This window comes from Alligator sinensis, unplaced genomic scaffold (genome assembly GCF_000455745.1).
Source record: "Alligator sinensis unplaced genomic scaffold, ASM45574v1 scaffold169_1, whole genome shotgun sequence".
Taxonomy (NCBI): domain Eukaryota; kingdom Metazoa; phylum Chordata; order Crocodylia; family Alligatoridae; genus Alligator; species Alligator sinensis.
The window spans coordinates 2887777-2910342 of NW_005841924.1; the positions used below are offsets into that span (position 1 = coordinate 2887777).

Here is a 22566-nt window from a genome sequence, read left to right on the forward strand (position 1 = left end):
AGAAATAAAAATACAAGACTGAATTTTGAGTTCCTGCTTCTCATTCTGCTGTGGCCCACTGATAGCCTGAACCTATTCTACTTAATACAAATTTTGGTTTTGGCTTTAATGAAAGCAAGACCAAGATTTATACGATTTTGGGTAAGTCACTTTGGGGAAGATACTGAAAGCACCTTAAGGATTTTGGAGCATAAATTGTACTGGAAGTCCTTGAGATTCTTTAACTCTTAATTCTCTCTGTATCAGTGTCTGTGTCTGTAAAATAAAATGATTAAATGCCTGGGTGAAAACGGCTTTTTAAACGTTAATTCATTTTCTACTTTTGGGAAAACCATAACAAAAATTAAATTCTAGCTGTAAAAGAAAAACAGTGTGTGAACAAAGAGAAGCTTCTCTAGAGAAATCTGCCTGAAATGGGCTATGCAGAGGTACAGGAGCAGAAATAGTCTTTTTTATGGTTTCAAGATTCATTTTATACAGCTTATACTATGCATACAAATCCTATGCAGGACTTAGTATTTTGGGGTAGGTCCTATCAATACTGTAACTTTTACCAAGATTATTAGCCAGTTAGTACCATGATTCTAAGCTATTCTCATGCCATGGCAAATCCCGTTAGAAACACTTACCACTGAGCCCACTTTTTCCTAAAATGGGATACGGCTGTCTTTTGAATTGTTCATAAAAATAAGCTGAAAATTTTAGGTAAGAACAAAGACCATTAACCAGGTCCATGCAAGTGACTGGCCAGTGGTTGTTCCTTTCCTATTGTATTTCTATGGAACAGGACATCCCATAATATTTTGCTGACCTCCCAATACTCTTATCCCTTACTAAGCTACCCAGATTTGATTAGTGGGCACATGGTATTGTCCTTTAGAACAAAAAACTGTCCAATAAATACAGTTCAACCATGTTTTTTGACCTATAGAAAAGATCAGTTGTAAATATTGCAAGGAAAGATCTCAGAGGTTACAAACCTGGGAGAGGCTCAGCCTCAACTTCCACAGCAGACATCTTGCCCTAGAAGCTTCAAAGATTTTACAGGGAAAATCAACTATCACTTCAAACTACAGTACATTCTTTCCCCATTCTCATTAAAAATAACCTTTTCAAAGCTTCTAATCTAATCTTAAACTGTAAAATCATTGGAACAGAGCCTGGGCTTTCTTTACATGTGGCAGTATCAAGTGTATTCTAGCCACTGAAGAACACAGATAGAATAATCTCCCTCTCACTGTTTTTTAAATGGTTAATAATAATAATATGGTGCCAGAGACAACCATAGCAAGGTGCGGGGCCCAGGGCAAATCAGCCTGTGCAGAGCGGCAGTGGGGAGGGGTAGCAAGTGACCAGACGTGAAGCCGGCCCAATGCCGTGGAACCCCCCAAAGCGCAGGGCCTGGGGCAGTCACCCTGGTTTGCACCCCCCCCAGGGAAGGCCCTATTCTCCACTAACATATGAAATAGTTTAAAAATTGAGTTAGTCTTGTGTTTAACTTATTTTTCCAGCATGGCCACAAACCACAAGCCATTTGTAAATTAAAAATCCATACAGTTTTCCAGGAGAGCGAGTTTTTATTACGATGCTATCAGGATCATATGTTCCTTTCTCCACATAAATACCCTTCTAGGTACTCTGGAACTTGTTGGCTCTGGGTCTAGGGCTTACTATCTTGGAGATCCAAGAAAGATTACATTTGTTTAATTTTGGCTCTCACACACATTTCAAAACATACAGGGCCTAATTTATCCTTGGGTAAATTAGAATTCTGGTACAAAATTTGCAGCACTTCTCACTACTAAGCTTCAGGTAAATTTGTCTTGTTTACTGGCTGAAATTTCTCATTATCATGCTGATATAAATTTGTTCCTCCCAAGGCCACTTCTGTATTTGCAGCAAAAATTAGATTTATTAATATATAATTTGATGGTACCATCTACAGATGTCTGACAATTATAAACATCACTTAGGCTTTCAGTCTCAATCAAGAGATTTACTATGATAAAATAGATGCGATACACCTTTGTTTTGCAGAGCACGTGATGCATGTTAAAAGCCACAATACATTCATGAAAATGGAAAGAAGGGTAAATGAAAAGGCAGGAAACACACTAGTGATATAAAGCCATAATAATAATGGCTCACCTGGGGATTTTGCTGTAGAATAAGCTGTGGAGTAGTGGCCACCCCTCTTTACTGTACTCAATCATGACACAAAAGGAGAAAGACATTAAGGAGAGAAGTTATCCAACAGGTCTGAATGTACATGAAAGGAAGGGTAAATAAAGATAGCTACCAAACACTAAATAGAAAAAAATAGTAAGTAAATACAAGCCTATATACCAGACACCATGGGTAAAATTTTCAGATTGCTCTAGTGACTTAAATTCTAATTTCAAAACTGATTTCAGAGCCGACTTCTCAGTAAGAGACTTTCAATAAAATTCAGGCTCTTAAACATTTTTCAGTTTTCAGGAAGGACCTCAGTCACTTAGGTTCCTCATCACAGTTTTATTCTTTCTTTTCATATAAAAGAATATGTGGGATTAAATTTCTTGCACCAGCAATTATTAGTGTGTGTAGGAGTGTAAGGAGAACGTTACTTTGTGTGTGTAGGAGTGTAGGGAGAATGGTACTTACATTCGCAATACTGTATAAATAATAATAAAATGGCATTATAACCCTTGCTGTTTAAAACTTTTGGGCAACTTCATTGCTGATTTATATTCCATGCAATCCACCTACAGTTTATAGGATTGTATAAGGTGTACATCAGTTGTAAAATTCACCCCTTATATTTCCTGTGGCGATTATAATTGTTCTTTGAAGCCTTTTAGCTAAGTATTTAACCCATGGTACTATAAATGTACAGTGAAACCTAAGATGGAATTGCATGCAACTGGGAAGAGTTCTGGCTTAAATAGTTTTCTGTCTTAAAGAGGGACTTCTCAGGCCCTCTACTCTCTGCTTGCTCTGTGCTCTCTACCAGGTCCCAGCCCCTCTGCTCCACAAATTCTTTCTTTTCCAGCATCTCAGCACAGCTCCTGTATTTCCTACTTACACTGTGCATGCACACACACCAGGCAATTACTTTCCATTATATGGAATCATAAGAAAAATAGGAGTGGAAGGGACCTGTGGAGGTCATCTAGTTCAACCCACTGCCAAATGTCAGATCATCCGTATCCAAACCATCCTAAGAAAATCCTCTGTCTAAAATTAGTAAAGCTACACCATCAACCCTGACACAACCACAAGGTATAACACTGTACCTACCACAAGTAAAGCAGGGGGACAACAGCAGCCAATGTCCTGCTGCTAAGAGGGTTGACATAAGAGTGATATACAGAATGAAGTTGCAAATGGGCCCCAAATTTCCTTTCCATTTCTACCTTATACAGACTAAATATACAGAATTCCCTCTAAAGCACGGTGGGACAGTAGAAATCTTCTGGCTTGAGCAGGTTTCTGGATTTTACAGATTGTTTAAAACAGGTTTCAGTGTGTGCGCGTGTGTGCGTAATGTATTGAGGAGTTCAAAAACAGTGTTACTTTTGCAACTCTTAAAAAAATCCAACTAAGTTTTACTATACAGAGATTTTAAATGTGAACTAAAAGGTAAAAGCAAAACTTTTCCCATTGTACTCATTTGTATTTTCAGTTAAGATAACCAATACTTGGAACACATGTTATTCAGTAATGCTAGCATCTGGTGAAAAAACAATTTGGATATTACTGTGAAATTATAGGAAGGACCAGAAGGGGGGGAAAAGTTTATCTTTTGATGATCCTCAGTTCCCAAAAGAGCTGAGAGGGGTTTCTAAAAATGACTTCCAAGAGACAAAATGCAATATTTTGACTATATGGTTCACCTTTGGGAAGCAAATTTTAAATTCCATGTGTATGTTTTAGTGAAATGAATGAGGATTTAATCATATGATCACACAACAGTTGAAAAGAATGTTCAGGAAATCAAACCCCATGCTGAAAATAAACTCCTAGACTAGCACAACCTGGGGTAACATTCACAAATTAAATACGGTTTAGCCTGTAACCAAAAAAAAATTTTTTTTTGTTTGCAGGATGCAGAATAAACCCATTTCGTGCTATAAATTAGCATAACCCCCAGCATTTCATATGTAAACTGATTCATATACTTCTTTATGAAGTTAAGTGTGGCATTTACAATTCACACAAAACTCACACTCTCTTCCAACAAAATTGTAACTTTAATCTGTTTTTGGTCTTCCTAATAGGTATACCTGAAGCAGGCGACTTGCTTCGACATGAAGGTCCAGGGCTTTTGGATCCAGAATGCCTAGCTGTACCAGGTGAACGAGAATAAGGTGATTTCATAACACGGCATTCTGCAAGTAAACAGATGGAGTTTAGAAAATATTTCTGTGTACAGATTAACTTCCAAACCAAATCATCTACAACTGCTGTTTATTGCCCAGGAAACAAACCTTGATATTTCCCAAACATTTTTGCCAAGTTAAACAGAAATAATTTATATTAAAAAAAACCCCCAAAACAAAATCCAAAAAAACCTTTAACCCACAAACTATATAAACTTTATTTTAAAGAGGCCAAATGCTGAAATATTCTGGATTGCAATATTTTGCCATGTCTTACAACTGTATTCATGCAATAGTGAAAATTTGTATTTAGGCATAGATGAGCCAGTGAAGTGGGTGGAGTGATGCTGGCTACTTCTGATATTTGCACTTTGTTATGACAGCTTTATATAACAGCAATGCAGAAGACTTTGTCCTATAGCAGAGGTTGGCAATTATTTGGGCTGGAGGGCCACTTAAGGAGTATCAATGAGCTGCTGCAGGCAGGGTTCAGAGTAGGTGATGACCTGGCCAGGGGGATGGGGGTGGTAATTGATCCTATCTGGCCCTGGGCCTGTCTTCCCCCCGCACCCACTGCCGGGGGCGTCAAACGGAGCGGGCAGGCGGCGTCTTCACGGAGACCAGCCTGGGAACTCTGTGGGCAGGGCGCTTTTGGACAGGCGGAGGGGATGGGGCTGTAGGTGGCCAGGGAGTGGGACAGGTGGGCGGGGCCAGGATTGCTGGGCAGTGATGGCGTGGGCCAGAACATGGGGCAGAGCCATGATCCGCTCCCTGTATGTCTCTGTGACAGGTGGTGGTTTCCATGGGCAGAGGCATGCAGTCACCAGATCGCAGCTCTACCCCGGGCTCGGCCCTATGTTGTCACTGCCCTGTGATCCCGGTCCTGACCCTCCCTGCCAGTCCCACTCCCAGATGCTGCTCCCTACATGCCCACAACTCCATCCTATCCACCTGCCTGAACATGCCCTGCCTGCAGGGGTCCTGAGCCTGTCTCACTGAAACCTGTTCTTTTCACCTGTATAAGACAATTTCATTCTACCCATATTCTATATCAGTCTATTTATTTTTGCCAAGAATGTAGTGCTACCTCTAACCATTTTCAGAGAAAGTGAATAATGCCTGCAGGCACCAAAGGCCAGATCTAGATGTCCCATCTATATACCATGCAACATTAAATAAAAAGAGAAGCCAATAGAAGAAATCAGTAGTCATATGCATATTGACATGTTCATTCCTTTAGTAATCACTGGGCATATCTACATGAGATGCTAACAACACAGTAGCTGAATAATACTGTGGTAGCATCACAGCACAAACAGTGCTAATATGCTACTGTACAGTATTAAGCTACTGCGCAGTAGCATCACTAAAAAAGGCGCTTCTGCACAATAACTCCAGTTACTGAATATTTATTTAGTCCTTGATTACAAACAAGGACTAAATAAATGTGCACTAATCACTGCACAGTAGCTTCTCATGCGAACATGCCCACCAACTGCAAAATTTTCACTCTCTCTCAGTAAATCCATCTCCCTCTCCCACGATTTTCTATCATCCATTTACCCATTAACTATAATTTTAACCCAACCTATCAACAAAGAAACTTAACATGCATTGAATAGATCAATTTATATAAAAAGATGCAAACTGATTCAAATCCCTGTGACGCATACAGATACTTAGATCAGTCCGAAGTATTCCACCTTCTCATCAAAACAATTCAGGCTTCCTTTCCCTTCTCAGTTCTCTTTGTCCCCTCCTCCCTCCATCATGCTATTTTGTTCCCCACCTAAATGAATTATTTTTCTTAACTCAACTGGTACTTTGTCCCTTTGTTTTTGTATTAGATCACCCAAGCTCTAGCTTTTGGGTCTATCCTCACACTTCGCTGTCCTTAATAATGTCGCCAGCACCTAGCCAGTTGCCAATGCCAATGGTAAAGGGGAAATGAAGCTCCCACCTTCACCAGTCAAATCAAGTTCTATTTCTGGCATCAAGCTGTTCTTTTCTTCCAGTGAGATTCCTAGAGGAACCTGAGGGGAGGATCTCAGAAAAGGGAACAGCAGAAGGAGAAGTGAAAACAGGAATCTGGAACTACTACAGTTTCTAAGCAAGAGGCTAAGCTTGTCTTGGTTCAGCTGGGGCAGAAAGTGAAAGCATGGCCTTGTCCAGAGTTGTATTGCAGAGTATTAGCTAACATATTTGCTCTCCTCCCAGGCCTGAGGGAGGATAAAAAAGCTTTAACTCAACTAGTCTAATATACATCAGGTGCACTGTCTCATATATTTTACTGTTAGGGCCTTGTTACACAGGACACTTACTAAGGGTAGAAACAGACGTCACCCAAATGAAGCAGATTTATTGGGCAACATATACATGACACCCGTAGTCCCACATCAGGCCACCTGCCAGACATGGGACAACAGGTGATATGTTCCTGTGTCCCTTGCTGACCTGTGTCAGGTGCTTTGCTGGCCTATGACTCATGTGGAGTAACTGGCAGCACAGTTCCTGGGACAGAGCAGGAGCTGTGGAACTCAACTCCATTTAAAAAAATGTACTTGAGAGCTAAAGGAATGAAAAAATCTAGAACTCTTGATTCATAAATAATACCTTTTATTAGACCAACTAGGAAATTGCAAAAAAAAATTATCTTTTTTTGCAATTTCCTAGTTGGTCTAATAAAAGGTATAATTTCTGAATCAAGAGTTCTAGATTGTTGCATTTTTTTTTGTCTCAGACCAACATGGCTACCAAATACATCCCTGAGGGCTAAAGGAATTTGGCAGTAGTAGAAAATAAGCTTCCCTAATATGGGATCTGGTAATGTTATTCCCCTACTTCTTTCTTACAAGGATTCTAATATTAAACAAAATGTATTGAAATATGCTGGTGAGCAACCTATGGCATCTTGAAATATGCTGATTTCAGATTTTAATTTGAATAATGCCTGGAAAAATTCTAGAGCTCCTGTTTAGAGACTTTTTCTCTTTGAGGATAACACCTATCTAGCACCTAAATAAATTGCTGAAAGCCACGAACTAAAGATCTTTTAATAAAAGAAACTAAGTGCACAGAAAATTCATTTTTCCCTTTTAAAAAAAAATGCTTTCTCCTAATGTAAACTGAATACATACTGTATGTTTAACAGAAAGGATCAGAATGCTTGGAATGTATGGAACAATTCCTGTAGCTCTGAAAATGTCAGCTGCATATGTGATCTGGGAAAAAATTCAACACAGCAGGAACATGGAGACTGAGTTACAGCACACTGAAGTGAGTGCAAATGGTTTCAGTGGGCTTTGGATGAGGCTCAGGGAGTGCATTAAAGGAAGGCTTTTAAACATTCACTGTGATCTATCTTGTGCCTTTATGTAAAGAGTCTTTTACCCAAGAAAAACCAACCAACTATATAAATTCTCACTAACACAGGCTGGAACTAAATTATTGTTCAGAAAATTATTTCTTATTAAGAAAACATTTCAACTGGAATAAAAATATGTAATATAAGTTTCTTTAGAAACATTTCCCTTTTGATTCATGAAGGGAAAAAAGAAAATGTGTGAAGGGTGACATTTTAATTAATTTAAGATGTACCATCTTACCACTATGATCCAGTACAAAATCATCTTGTGCATAGCGGTATTTCTCAGGTCCACATGCAATGAAAACATCATCATCTCCAAAGAAATCTTGCAAGCAGGTAACCTCAAAGATTAAAAAAGAAAAAATAAGTAAAACAGTATGCCAAATATAAATGTATAAGTTGTGTTCTTTTTAGTCAACACAACTTAGCAGACTTGTGCTTCCTTCTTGCAGTTCTCTAGTCCACTCCAGCATTGGTTGTCCTAGGGTTATTTGACCGTGACAGAAGCTTCTGATTTTCAAGAACTGCGAACAGTCCTTAGAAAACCTCAATGGCAGTTTTCTCTGATATTCAGTTTATGTATCATTGTATATAATTCAATGTAAATGATGATGGCTTTGACAGTAACAACTAGAAAACATTGCTGAAGTCTCAGATTTGACATATTTATGTTTAAATAGCTTGTGAAAAGCCTCCTTGAAAAAGTACGCTCATTTCTCTATCTAAACCAATGTATGTTTGTTTCTCCTTGAATAATTGTTACTACAAATTAAACATTTCCCCTTTTTTAAAAACTTATTCATTAGTATTAACACTACATTAGTATTAGTATTAATTAGTATAAGTGCAATAGCAAGCATTAATAAATATATCTTGCATAGGGGGAAACTTTGTACTTAAACCTCGAAATAATATGCTATCAGAACCTTGCATCCTAGGGATTTGGAGGCAACATGTAACCAGACTGTGCCCTTTCCTTTTCATGCCCCGATGGGGGGAGTCTGGTGACTGAGAGGCAGGCATGAAGAAACAGGTGTAAAAGAACAAGAAAGGCTTGTGGATGAGGACTAGTCTCACCTGCATTCTATAAATCAATGGGACAGCTTCAGTGGGAGAAGGATCAGGACCATTATCTGTTAGGGCAGAAGGTGGCAACCTCTACTTGCCTTTACAATGGCCACCATGGGCCAATCCCTTGCTGCTGCCCCAGTACTCCCTACTTTGTCTGGCACCCTGCCTTGCAGCCTCTGCTTATTGTCACACCAAGTGGCGCAGCCATGGCTTGGCCAACAGCCATTCTTGCAGGCAAATTTGATGGCAAGCACAGAGAGGAGGTAGGCTGGGCATCAACAGTGGCTGCATAGGGAAGAGGGAGCATAGCATAGGTACATGCCAGGATAAACAGCATACAGCAAGCAAAAGGACCCTAGAGCCATTTCCTCTGTTGTCCCTAATGCTGTCTGTGCCTGATCCTCTCCACCACCACAGGCAGGATCTGGCCTGCAAACTGTAGGTTACCAACTCCTGTGTTAAGGGAAGCAGCTCTATTCAAGAACACGATCCCAAAATAATCTTGTATGCACAGACATTTTGCTACTGATGCTCTAAACAGTGCCCACAGTACCTTCAATGCATATCCTAGATCCTAGAGTTAAATATAAACAATGAAATCTATTAACCAAGTAAGAATTTAAGGAGGGATTTTTAGATGCAGCCATTAGATATTGATCTATATTTGCTCCTTGTGAAATAAACAGGAATTTAACCATTACATTCCTTGTAAGCAAAGCTCAACTGTATATGGAGAGGCACTAGATTTCTAATGGGAAAAATACTGGTCTCCTGTTAGAAACCAGGAGTGTAGAGGCATTTATGCCACTTCTTTTGCAGGAAACAAGCTAATTCTGAGAGAAAGATCTTTGTTTCAGTGAGGACTCTCTCTCCTGTGGGAGACTCTCTCTCACAGGAACAAATGCTTATATGCTTCCCCTATCTTGCCTCCTTCAAGAGACTGGGAGAAGCTTAGTGCAGGGAAGTGTTCCTGTGTCTTCCCTAGACTGGAGTAACCCCAAGTCCAGCAGCTGCTTCCTTCCTATGCCTTCCTCAGACCAGAGTGACCCCAGTCTGGGGAAAGCGTGGGGATCAGGGAAGAGAGGGGTGACTGCAGGCACTGCTTAAGATTTTTGCCATGCCGGTCACAGCACAGCTTTTCCTTGATCCTTACATAGGATCTTGTACTGTACACTACTACCTATCACCAGAGAAAAAAGCTATAGCATCACGAAGGCAGAAACTTGGACCTCTTCAAACAATCAAATGCCAGAAGGTGGCTTTTCCAAAGAACAGACCCTTCCTTAAAAAGCAACACAAAAGGAAATCCTGTACAACATTCATTTGCATTTACAGGAAAAAAAAGAAAGCAAAGGTCTGAAGTTTAAATTGATTAAAGTTTTAATAGCTGCATATCGCACTTAGAATGAAAAACCTTCTTTACCATTATAGACAATGAAGAGTGGATAGTAAGAACTACATGGAAGCTAAGATAGGTCTAACTATTTGCCAAGACCAAATAACTTTGTTTTGGTAATAAAAAGGTCAAAAGCTACCATTACCAGGGAATGGTCTTCTTTCTTCTGGTTTAATAATGAACAATAAAACTGGCATCTGCTACCAACCCTGATAATAGTAAATATTGGCTGATACACAAGGAATGTTTGCTTCTGCCTGCAGTTGAAAGATACTAAGAATTTCAATGACTCCCTGCTCCCTGCAAGATCATTCAAACAAGGCTTTCACAAGCAATGCAGTTGTCATGGCAGCTAACTCACTGATAAAAGCAGGCTGCATTTACAGTAAAAGATTTTCACTACACTGAAACATGAGGGATAGAACATTTGTTTGATTATATTGTGAAGCTCAGAGTCCCTCCACCAATCAAGAAAATCCATTTATCTTTAACTTATTGGCATGCTAACAGCAAAACCTGGTGTCATTGACCAGAGACTATTTGAGCTCTACTTAAAATTGCTGTTTCTAGTTTAAATGAAGAGGCAACTGTAAATTCTGGAAACCAGAGGATTCTGAAAATTCAAGAGCTAGTCTATTAAGATTTTTCCCTCTAGTTTTTTTTTTTTTTACTCTTTTTAATAGTTGGCATGAGAGTTAGCAATACTGACTGAAGAAGCCAATGGTAAGACTTCAGCATTCTGTGCTTGTTTAGATATCTCAGGCTGAGGATCTTCATTGGACTCTCAGCCATTTATACACTGCATGCCTACCAACCTATTTATGGTCCCCATCATCTGTGTGCTATGAAGATGGATAAAGCAATACAAGATTTTTACTGTGTGTACATGTGTGCACACATTTACACACACTGTATATAAATTACATAGACAATATCTATACTTTGTATTTATAGGAACTCACTCAAGTTTACAGTTGGGAACATGGACTGATTATTGCAACTATTTAAAATAATCATTCAGCTACACAGGTGATTATTATAATCTAACAACAGCACAATTTTAATATACACACCTTTAACTATCTATTAAAATATGGCTGGAAGGCATATTTAAAATAACGAAGGTTTTTCCCAAAGGGTCTGGACTAACCCTAGAATATTTATAAAATTTATGAATTAAAGAAAGGTACAAACAGTAGATTCAGCAAAAAACGACAATCTGCTATAGTTTATTCAATTCAAATAATATGTTAAAATGTGCATCCTGAAACTAGGAGATGAGTACCTAGGTACTTATATGGCCCTTCTCACCATGATATCCAGGCAGCCCTCAAGGGTAATGCTAAAATAAAGTCTTTTCATTTACATTACCTGTGAGAATGAACCACAAATGAGTAGGTGCATTTAAATAAATAAATAAATAAAAAAGTATGAAGGCATCTAAGAAGGTGATACCAACTTAGTACATGAGATGTGAGACAAGCTACTGAAGAATAAGAAATATTTTGCACTTAGTTCTGAGAGAGGTCCAGAATCTTCTAAATTACTAACAAACTATGTAGGTCCCATCAAATCACCTTTTTGAAACAAAAAGTAACATCATAACCACACACATATGTTAATTAGTTTGTGAGAATTATCCCCTTCGAATTTTTTTCTTTAAAACCACAGTTTTTCCCAGTTTCCTAAGCAGTGAATAACTTGTGCATCTGCTATGCAAAGGAGTTTTTTTGCATAAAACATGTTTGTAGACAGTCCACTAAGAAAAGCACACTAGTAATTCCAGTTATTTAAGCACTGAAATTTGGTCTGTGCATCTGGCTTGTGGCAAGTATTATTAGGTAGATAATTTATTAACCATTTCTGGGATCCTAATCTAGCTCTGGGACCTGATGCTTGTTATACAAATCTAAGTGGAATAGTATATTTAAAATAAATAACTTTGTAATGGATCAGTTGGTGTGCTGTCATTCAATGCAATGACAATGGTATCAATAGAGTTGCACATAAACACATTACAATATTACACAATGTGTTGGCAAATCTGCAAAAAGAAATTCCCCTAAGTAATAGCTTTTTCACTAATTCTAACACATTACAAATCTCATCCAGGGAAAAGCTTTTTCAAAAACAACCAGACATTTTTGGTTCCTTAAGAAGGTCTTATTTGAAGGGCTATGTACAGACAGGCAAATGTCCGAGGCAGAATCAATTCAATCTAGGCAGCTTCCTCTAAGCTGCGTAAGTTGAACCAATAACCAACTGAACTGATGTTCAGTTTTCAACTGGGAAAGGCGGCGAGGGAGGCTTTCACTGACCGGCCAGTAGGCAAGGGGTGCTAAAGCACGTCTCCCAGCCTGCTTCCCATTGCTAGCCTGGCCGAGTGTCCCCAATCTACTGCTGTCCCCCGACAGGAGGTTCAGGAGCCCCCTGTCTGGGTGCTGGCCCACCTTGGGGGAGCCTCCCCCTCTGAAGGTTTCTCCCAGCCTGGGGTCACCAACCCAGGCAGCCCTGGGGAGCTGAGGGGAGTTCCTCCCCTTCCCAGCTGTTGATTGCTTCAGTGGCTGCCACGGGGGGGGAGGGAGAAGAAGTCCTGTCAGCCAGGTGCCTGCCTCTGCAGCCCAGAATGGGGGCATGGGGGAGCCCCTGCCTGGGGTGCTATCCCCCACCTCAGCCCAGGGTCCTGCAGCCCCAGGAAGCAGAGGGCAATTCTTCCATTCCCCTGCACTAGTTTTGCCACAGACTCACAGCAGCTGAGACAAAACCAACTGTGGAGGAGCAGAAGAATTTCCCCTTACTCCCTGAGGCCGCCTGAGATTTGTAGCGGCAAAGGCAAGCAGCTCTGGGGTTAGGGAGGGGAAGAAGTCCCCTCAGTTCCTTGGGGTTGCCCCGGGCTGGGGGGACCCTGGGCTGGGGTGGGGGGAAGCCCCCCAAGACAGGGTGTCCCCGGTACCCCCACAATGGGCTACCTGGACAGGCATCCGGCCAGGAAGGCTTTCTCCCTCCCTCCTGTGGTAGCCACTGAAGCAATCAGCAGCTGGGAAGGGGGAGGGCTGCCAAGGGCAGAAAAGCCTCCACCACAGGGGCTTTCTCTCCCCAGCATGCTGGGTTTGATGCCCTGTCCTTTCCCCCAGCCCATCCCTATGGGCTGATGGTGTCCAGATAGGAAGCAGGAAGCAGACTAAGGAGCAGAGGGACAAGACAGTCCCTGCTCCACTGGAGCAGACAGCATAGTGCAGGGCTGAAAAGCATCCTGGGATGCTTGGGGACCATCAGTTAACCTGAACCAGGAAGGGATCTCGGACAGAAATTCCACAAACGGGTTTGACCTAAATCAGTTAAGTCAGATTGAATTTTATTAGATGGTTAGGATTGTGACTCCTAAAAGATGACAAAGCCAGTATGGAAATACAAATCACCTGAGCGAAGGACTAACATTAGATGGATAGGGGTGAGGAGGGGAACGCAACTAGGTTACAGAAAATACAATGTTAGCCAACTAAGCCCGGGGGTGGGGGAGGCTGTACAATGGTCCTCAATGGTGGAGGAGTAGGTCGAAGAAAGTGTCTCAGTCCATATAGAGTCTCATCGTGGGGGTCCTCTTCAGATGCAGCGGGGTCATCTATTGCTGAAGAATCCTCTTGAAGTGAAGTCCATCTGGTGCAGAGGGAGGGTTCAAGTGGTCCTTTCTGGGTCCGGTCCGGCGGTGGTTCATCTAGTGGGGTCAGTGTACTGGCAGTGGCCCGTGATGTGTTCCACGTAGATGTCGCGGGACCAGTGGATGGTGTTGGACACCATGAGGCAGCGCATCAGCTTGGCATAGTGGCAGGAGATGTGGCAGGCACACAGGACGCTCTTGTTGCTGGGGTCCCAGGCTCCGAGCGTTCCCACGATGAGCGCGTCGACTGTCACGTCGTAGCCACAGCCCCTCAGGATGTCAGCCAGTGAGGTGTATTTCTCCTGCTTGCTAGCCCGGGCGTCAGTGAAGGCTTGGTGCCGGTTCTCAAAGGGGATGGTTACACCCACAATCATGACCTTCTTGGCCTCTTTGTTTGTAATTATGATGTTGGGTCGCAGCCCGGGACAGTGCGGTTCACAGAGATTTCCTCCACTGTGGCCAGGATGGCTCTCACCAGGCGGTCCTGGACAGCATTGTGGCAGAGCTGCCAGGCTCTGGCGTGCGGCCTGCAGCTGCACAGCACGTGGGGGAGGGTCTCTACCGCATAGCCACACCATTGGCACCTCTAGTCCCAGTGGCCAAAGCGGATGGCCCCGTTCAGAGGCAGGCAATTGAAGCGGCCGCGGTGGAGGAAGTGCTAGTCCGCGAAGCTCCCGCTGGGCATGAAGTGGTTGCTGGAGTCCCACTTCAAGGTGATGTCAAAGACCTTGCCCTGGTTGGGTTTGGCCCTCAGGTCACCAGCGTACTTGTTTCGGATGGCATCTTTCAGGAACTGCTCCTACATCCAGTCAGGTTTATCTCAAACTGGTTTTGGCCATTTTGAAAGTGGTTTATGTGCACTGAACTTCTGTTCTGTTCCAGGTTTAAACCAGTTTCTGATCACTTAAACCAGTTTGTATGTAACTTCTGTCCTTATCCAAGAAGTGGTCACCAGTTTCTGAAAATCAGGCCCTTTGAAGGCATTTAAATTCAGGTGACCAGAAACTGGAGCACCAAAATAACTACTCAAAGCCTTGGCCTTGCTTTCTGTAGTTCATGTACTAAGAAATCTCCTCAAGCATTTAGCACATTTTCACTGGGGCCTTGTAGATAATCTTCATTAGAAAGTTTCTCTCCAGTCCATCTGCTATATTGTTTTGACTACATCAGAGTGCCTGCATTTTATTTAATGAATTAACTTTCTTTATAGAGCTACCACAGCTACTTTTTTTTAACCTACTTATTATTAGGAGTGTGCAAAATGGGCCATATTCGATTTGGATTCAGCCCGAATCGGGGACAGTGGTTCAATTAGTTGATTAAAAAATGTTAGGGTCAGAAGGGACCTCAGTAGGTCATCGAGTCCAACCCCTTGCACTGGGCAGGAAAGAGCGCTACGGTCAGATGACCCCAGCTAGGTACTTGTCCAGTCTCTTCTTGAAGACCCCCAAGGTAGGGGAGAGCACCACCTCCCTTGGAAGCCCATTCCAGATTCTGGCAACCCTTACTGTGAAGAAGTTCTTTCTAATGTCCAACCTAAATTTGCTCTTTGTCCTTTTGTGGCCATTGTTCCCAATTCTGATCCGATCACTGTCTCCAGTTCGATTCAGCCGAATACAAATCTGGAGATTTGATGCTGATTTGGAGAATCAGCAATTCAGGCACAGATAAACTTTAAATGTTTTTTCTACATAACTCAAGGTACCAGGCACGGCTTGTGAATGCTGCAATGCCGGGGAAGATGGAGCAGCCCACAGTAGTGTGTGTGTGTGGGGGGCTTCCGGGTCTGTCGGGGAGTGCACTGAGGGCCCCCCGTCCCAGCGATCAGCCGTGTGGGGATCCTAGGTGCTCCCCCAGACCCAGAAGGCACAGTCGCCAAGCCATGGCGGGGGGGCCTGTGCGCTCCCCGGTGGACCCAAAAGTGGATCAGAAGTGCTTCTGGTCCACTTCTGGGTCTGCTGCTGAGCATGCTGGGGGCCCACCATGCTCCTGTGGGATGCTCCATCTGCCCCAGCATGACAGCATTCACGAGCCGCCTGGTACCTTGAGGTATGTAGAAAAAATGTTTAAAGCTGTGTCTATGGCTGAATTGCCTAATCTTTCCGAATCTATTCACAGGGTTTCTATTCGATTCAGAGAGATTAAAGGGTCTCCTATTTCAATTTGGAGATTTGGCCACCAAATTTGGCCAAATCTCTGCCAAACCGAATCAGGGACCGAAGCTTCGCACAGTTCTACTTATTATGCCATGCATCAAACTGCAAATGAGAGAGGTTTTTGTGGTTCATTATGCCAAGCAACAACAGTGAGGCACAAAAAAGGAGGATTTACACAAACGCATATGAAACATCTTTTAGATGCTTTCTCTCCCAAGTCATGCCTTGGCTAGGAAAATAACTTTTTTAAATGCTATATCTGAAACATCAGTTCACAAATTGCTTAGCACCTTTAAAATACTAGCTGATTGGTCATGGTTAAATTACTATGGTTTTACAAGCATTAAACCCTTTTTACAATTTTAAGGTACAACTGATTTTCCTAAGCTAGGCTCTGCCTGTGTCTCCCCTACCATAGCTTCCAACGTCTTCTCAAACATGCCAGAAATAAGACACTAATCCAGAAATGTTCCTCTGATATCCCCAACAAAGTCACCAGACCTGCATTGTCTCTGCTCAACATCTGTAGTACCACAAAGCAGTGGTGTAACTAGGGAGGTAATAGGCAATGCCCTAGGCACCAACGTGTGAAAAAAGCAGCTGCTGCCTACAGCAGCACATTCATGATTGCAGCAGCAACCAGAAGTCACTGATTCTGCTTCGCCCCAGATGTCTGGCTGCAGTCCTTAGGCTGCTGCCATAAAACAAAGTGGATTGCAAGCTAAATGCTATGGACCAGATTTGTTCACTGTTCTTTAAAACACCAAAATTAGATCTCTATGGAGGCTAGAGGTGGAAGAATCAAAGAAAACCAGACAGGAACATGTTTTGGGTTTTTTTTTTTAGTAAAAGCATCTGCAAGTCAATGGTACATTTTCCTTTTGGAAAATGTCTATCCACCTTCGAGAATATTGTTCATCTGATTCCGAGCATTCTTTTGCATGTTCACCAAAGGTGTCTCTGAACATGTTCAGATAAGTCAGGGGATCATCATTTTCTGATGACCACAAGAAAGGTAGAACTCTGCTCATCATGAGTCTAGAGAAAAGAAGGCATACTGAACCCAAGGGAATTCACTTGACTAAATTAAAATTGGCTTCAACATCAGTAAAACCAAACAAGCACACAAAAGACTATGTTCTGACCAACTAAAAACTGACTTGTTTTCAATTTGTTCACAGAGCACTAAGTGAACTACAAAATAATAATTACCTAGTCTCCTGGGAATGTTAAACTATTATATTTAATGTTCCATTCTAACATAGGTAGGAGCCAGTAATATATTCTCCTACATTTTGGAGCTTAGCATAAATAAAGGCAAGAATTTTTGTGAGTGATCTCTTTTTGTTGGAACAACTGTTAAGTTGGGAGAGAAACAAACAAACTTTTGGACATGAAGTACCTTTCCTCGGTTTTTTGTTTTTAATTTTAATTCTTTTATAACAGAGATGTCCAACTAGTGGCTTGTGGGCCACATGAGGCCTGCAAGGAGTTAAACTACAGTCCCCAGACTTCCTCCCAGACACCACTTCCCTGATTGCTGCTGTTGCCACTGGAGCATCCGGACTTCCATTTCCTTCCTTCAGGGAAGCCCATATGGTGGAGGGACATGAGGGAGATAACATGGTGGTGAACGGAGCATGCACTTTGTACAACCTGAGGTGCCTGTGGCCCACATGGATGTGGCCCCCACCTGCTAAAAGGTTGGACAGCTCTGTTTTGTAATAATAAATAGAAATCTGAAAAACTAGTAATACTAATAATAGTAGCTCACACGTAAGTAACAAAAGAGGAACACAAACCACTTTAGAATCATGGGTAAGGAATGTCTTATTTTTCAGATGGGAAAAGTGACAAGGCAAAAAGTGACTGGGCAAAAAATATAACTCCTACAGTGAATCAGTGGCAGAGATGGGAGAAGAACCCAGGTTTCCTAAAAAGCAGTTTCCTCTTCTAATTTATAGTTACTCTGCCTTTGGCATGTAATATATGTACAGCCTACATACTACAGTGTTCAGATTTTATGAAGGAAAATAAAAGTCATGGATTTGTTTTCTACATGTCTTACCAAAAAGAAATACACTTGACAAGTTCTTATGTTCAGGCTAGAAAGTTAATTCCCTCCAGGCTTCTTTAGTCACTGTGACAACTTTCAAGGTACATGACTAGCACATAAGCTGCTCTCCACAAGGACATCCATTTCTCAATTATATGGCTAGAAATGTAATTTGCAACTATCTCACATTGCTAGATCTGAACCTGATGGACATAAAGGACTTGGCCTTTTCTCCTCCAGAAGGCACAGAAAATGATGTTCAGTGTGTAAAACACAAGTTGAATAATCATCCTTTATGATTAATTTAAAACAAGAGAGAAACCTTCAGTGATATCACTATCCATGTAATATTTGTTCCTTCTTCTCTTATGGGAAAACCCTACCAAATTTAGAAGGCATGAAAATAGTACATTTCAGAGAAAGTTAATGTAATAAGAGGAATTTAAACTTTACTAAAGAATATAATACTTTTCTCTAGACCTGCCGAAACACACACTGAGAATTTCATATCAGGCATAACTCTATTATTTTGCAAGATGCTCTAAATTTTTTCTATGGAACTTTTAAGTAAAGCCCCTTGGCTAAGTACAGGCAATCAAAAAGCCCAAGGCTGAATTGATTCAGTCTTTGCAGGTTAGTTTAAGCTGTAGAGATTAAACTGAGAAACAACTGAATATTACTTTTGATTCAGGAAATGCCTGCAGTGGCTCAGGCCAGAGCCAGGGGGCACTAGCGAATGCCTCTTTGGCATTTAGCCATCATGGGCTGTGTGTTCGCTTCCTCTTCTTGCTGCCCCTGAGGTCCCTGGGATTTGTAGCCCAGAATCACAGCAGCGGGACACTGCAGGGTTGCTCCTCACTTCCTCTTCCAGCATCCAGATGCCTCTGGGATTTGCAGTCCAGTCACAGCCAGCAGTAACTTTAGCAGGGCAGGGCAGGGCAGCTCAATACTTCCTTTGGGGAAGGGGGATTTGATTGGGGGAAGGGGGGTTTAACCCCCTCCCTGGCCCCAGCCCCCAGCCAGGGTTTACCTGGGGAGGTGGGGAGCAGTACCTTCCTCCTCCCACCCCCCAACCCTTCTCTTCTGGAGCAGGCAGCACAGCTCAGCCCAGCCTAGCCCAGGACTGTAAAGCATGCTGGGATGCTGGGAGACTGTGATTTAACTTGAACCAGGAAGGGGTCTGCGACAGAAGTTTCATAAACCGGTTTGACCCAAATCAGTTAAGTCTGATACATTCAACCAGGTTTATCTTAAACCAGTTTCAGCCATTTTGAAACTGGTTTATGTGCACTGAATTTCTGTTCCAGGTTTAAAACAGTTTCTGATTACTTAAGCTTATGTGTAACTTCTGTCCCTTTGTGACCATAGGAGACATACTTTAAACATTATATGTTATGTCAGCCTCTCCTCATGGGTTCAAACAGCAAATCAAATGTTGCCCAGAACATGGCATTGAGTGATTTAGAGAAAGGCAAGACAACAGGAAGGAAGTGATGTTTAAGAACAAATCAAACAAAGAGCCAATTCATTTCCCCCCCTTGCCTTAGCAAATCTCTGCATCTAAATCTGCTAACATTTTATCTCTTTCTCCACAGCACTGAATTTGTTGATTTGTAACTCGGTCTGGCTTGAAACAGTTCATACGCAGGTAAAACAGAAAGTATTAAAAGAAAGTCCAGTTCTGGGCACCGCACTTCAAGAGGGATATGGCTAGCATTGAGAGGGTCCAGAGGAGGCCCACTCACATGATCAAGGGGCAGCGGGGCAGGCCCTACGAAGAGAGGCTAAAGGGCCAGAACCTGTTCAGCCTCCACAAGAGAAGGCTGAGAGGGGATCTGGTGGCCACTTAAAAGCTCACCAGGGGGAACCAGCGGGAACTGGGGGAGGCTCTGTTCCTCCAGGCACCACCCAGGGTTATTAGGAATAATGGTCACAAATTGTTAGAGAGAAGGTTCAGGCTGGACGTCAGGAGACATTACTTTACAGTTAGGACTGCCAGGCTCTGGAATGGACTCCTAAGTGAGGTGGTGCTCTCTCCTACCTTGGGGGTCTTCAAGAGGAGGCTGGCTGGATATTGGCTAGGGTGATATGACCCCGGCACCCGTTTCTGCCCGGGACAGGGGGTGAGACCTGATGATCTGTTTAGGTCCCTTCTTACCCTAAGTGCTATGATACTATAAAAAAGCTGATTTGTTTTTATACATACAGAGGTGGCATGGAAAGTATTAAAATAGCCCATGTAAATGTCTAGATAGCTACTTCATGGGTTAAGAGCAGCAGACAAATACTAGAATCTGCTATAATTTAAATATGTATTTTATATAATGCCTTTATCTAAAAATTTAAAACAAAGAATTAAATTTACATTAATTTATGGTTTATTTGGACATCATAACTAATGTCATTTACAAGCCAAACTAAAAAAAACCTGACTCAGATTATTTGTTCCATTACAGCAAATATCTTCTAACACAACTTGTAGGACCATATAAACATCATGCAACTGGGGCATTAGTGGATAAACAGATCCATTCCAGCTCTGAAGCCACCTTTCTTAAAAAGTGCAGTCACAGCTTTTTGAAGATATATAATTTAGCTCAATTTAACATGGTCAAATAAGAGGCAACAGGATCTCCTGTTTCAAGGAAACTATTGGATTACTGTCTTATTTTTGTTGGGAAGAAAGCTTCTATGGAAAAGAAAATACTGCTTCAGCTACAAAAAGAATTAAAACATCAAAAGTGGGAAAGGATAGTAAGTCTGTTTGCAAATGTTTTAACAATACCAACAGATTTCCACACTACCAACTTCAAGAAAACAGGATATGGTAAAAATATTTGAAAGAGGAAGTGTGCGACATAAGGGACAAAGGAAAGGAAGCTTGGGTGTGCAGCACACTCAGTAATAATTAGAATACAGTGCGTGCTTTTAGCTGAGAAGTACTGACAGGCAGCTGAAGCAGAAAACACTCACAGCAAAACAGAGTTCTTCCTCTGTACACTGCTGCAATAAAACATCAATACAACTCTTGTGGTTTAAATTTAGACACAACCCCCATCACCAACAACGCCTTCAGTATGCTACATGTCTAGTCCTTCTGGATAATGCCTCTCTGAACAGGACACTTGCATTACATTCACATTGCTCCATGAATCATTAACTTGTCCCCTTCTATCAACCTTTATTTTTGAGGAAGGTACTCAATGATTTGATGGTCTCTCCAGGTATGTCATATTTGTAATTCTCATCCCTACCTTCCCTTTTTGGTTAAAGCTACCAGAGCCATCTCCTCTTCACAATGCTAACATTTCCATTAAAATTAATATAGTGCTTTATCTGACTGACTGACTGTAGTTGTTAGGTTTACAGTTCAAGGGTTTTGATGAGGTCTGAAAGTACAAAATGCAAGAAAAGCACTCCTGCAGAAATAGGTCAAATTTCTGTTTCTATTTCAGAATCATCACCAGTGGGTATAAATCTACCTTCAAAAGCAAAAATTTCCTCTGGGCAACCTTGAGCACTATAAAGAAGGTAAAAAGGGCATACTGATCCTTTCTGACTGAGCACTGCAACACCAGCACACTATAGTTCTGCTTTCCTGAAAAGTTTCATTCAGTTGTCTGCACCCTCATAAAGCAACCTGACTAGGGATACATAAGTTCTCATTGTTCTTAAAAAAAATAAGCCATTGACTTTTTTAAGGACTCAAACTGAGACCACAAAGGAGGTTCATTATCAGCTTATAGCAGTGGTACTCTACCTCTTGGCCTCATGGGCTGGATGAATGGTGCAGGGCTGGTCTGCGGGCTGGATCGGGCTCCAGGCACCATAACCAGGCCTCATGCCACCTAACCAGAATCAGACCATGCACCACCTCTGCCCATCCCTGCACTGCCTCCCCCATCCCTGCACACCTGAACTGGGCCCAGCACCCTCCTGCTGGTCCTACACATCCTGAAAAGTCCTGTGTTACCTCCACTTGACCATGACCTAGCCTGCCCTGCCTCTGCCAGGCCCTGCCACTTGATACAGCATGCAGGGCCTTGTTATCTGGCCTTCAGGGATTAGTACGAGCATGGAAATTCGGCAGCTAAGTGGCAACTGCTGCTACTGCTCCCACACTGCCAAATACAGGTTTCCCTCACTTTATGCTGTACATGCGTTCCTGGAAAACAGTGCATAACTCGAATTTGCATAAAGGGAACCCACTTTACAATGTAATAAATAGGGATACATTCAAAGACCTTGACTGTACTGACCCCCAGACCCATTTCTACCACTTTTACAAGACTATTTTGGTACTCACCAACAGCAGACAGTACACACAAGCATAGGGCACTATCATAATGGGGATAGCAACTACAGAAACACATCATAGACAACGAGCGAGGAACACAGATCCACACAGGAGACTATATTTTGGTGCGCATCACTCCCACAATGCACCACACAAAGCTGCTGACTGCGGGCTTTTACCATACCGATCACATAAGAGTGAATT

General features: G+C 42.1%; 1 protein-coding gene across 1 annotated transcript in view; it reads right to left on the reverse strand.

The window, feature by feature from the left end:
• DCLK2 (doublecortin like kinase 2) overlaps positions 1-22566 on the reverse strand; it is a gene marked incomplete at its 5' end in the record, with an annotated part of 149897 nt that overhangs the window by 50444 nt on the left and 76887 nt on the right. The window contains 3 exons of the mRNA XM_006019172.2: positions 2149-2199; positions 4266-4370; positions 7967-8069. Coding sequence (XP_006019234.1) covers positions 2149-2199; positions 4266-4370; positions 7967-8069 — 259 coding nt within the window. The remainder of the gene's footprint in view (positions 1-2148; positions 2200-4265; positions 4371-7966; positions 8070-22566) is intronic.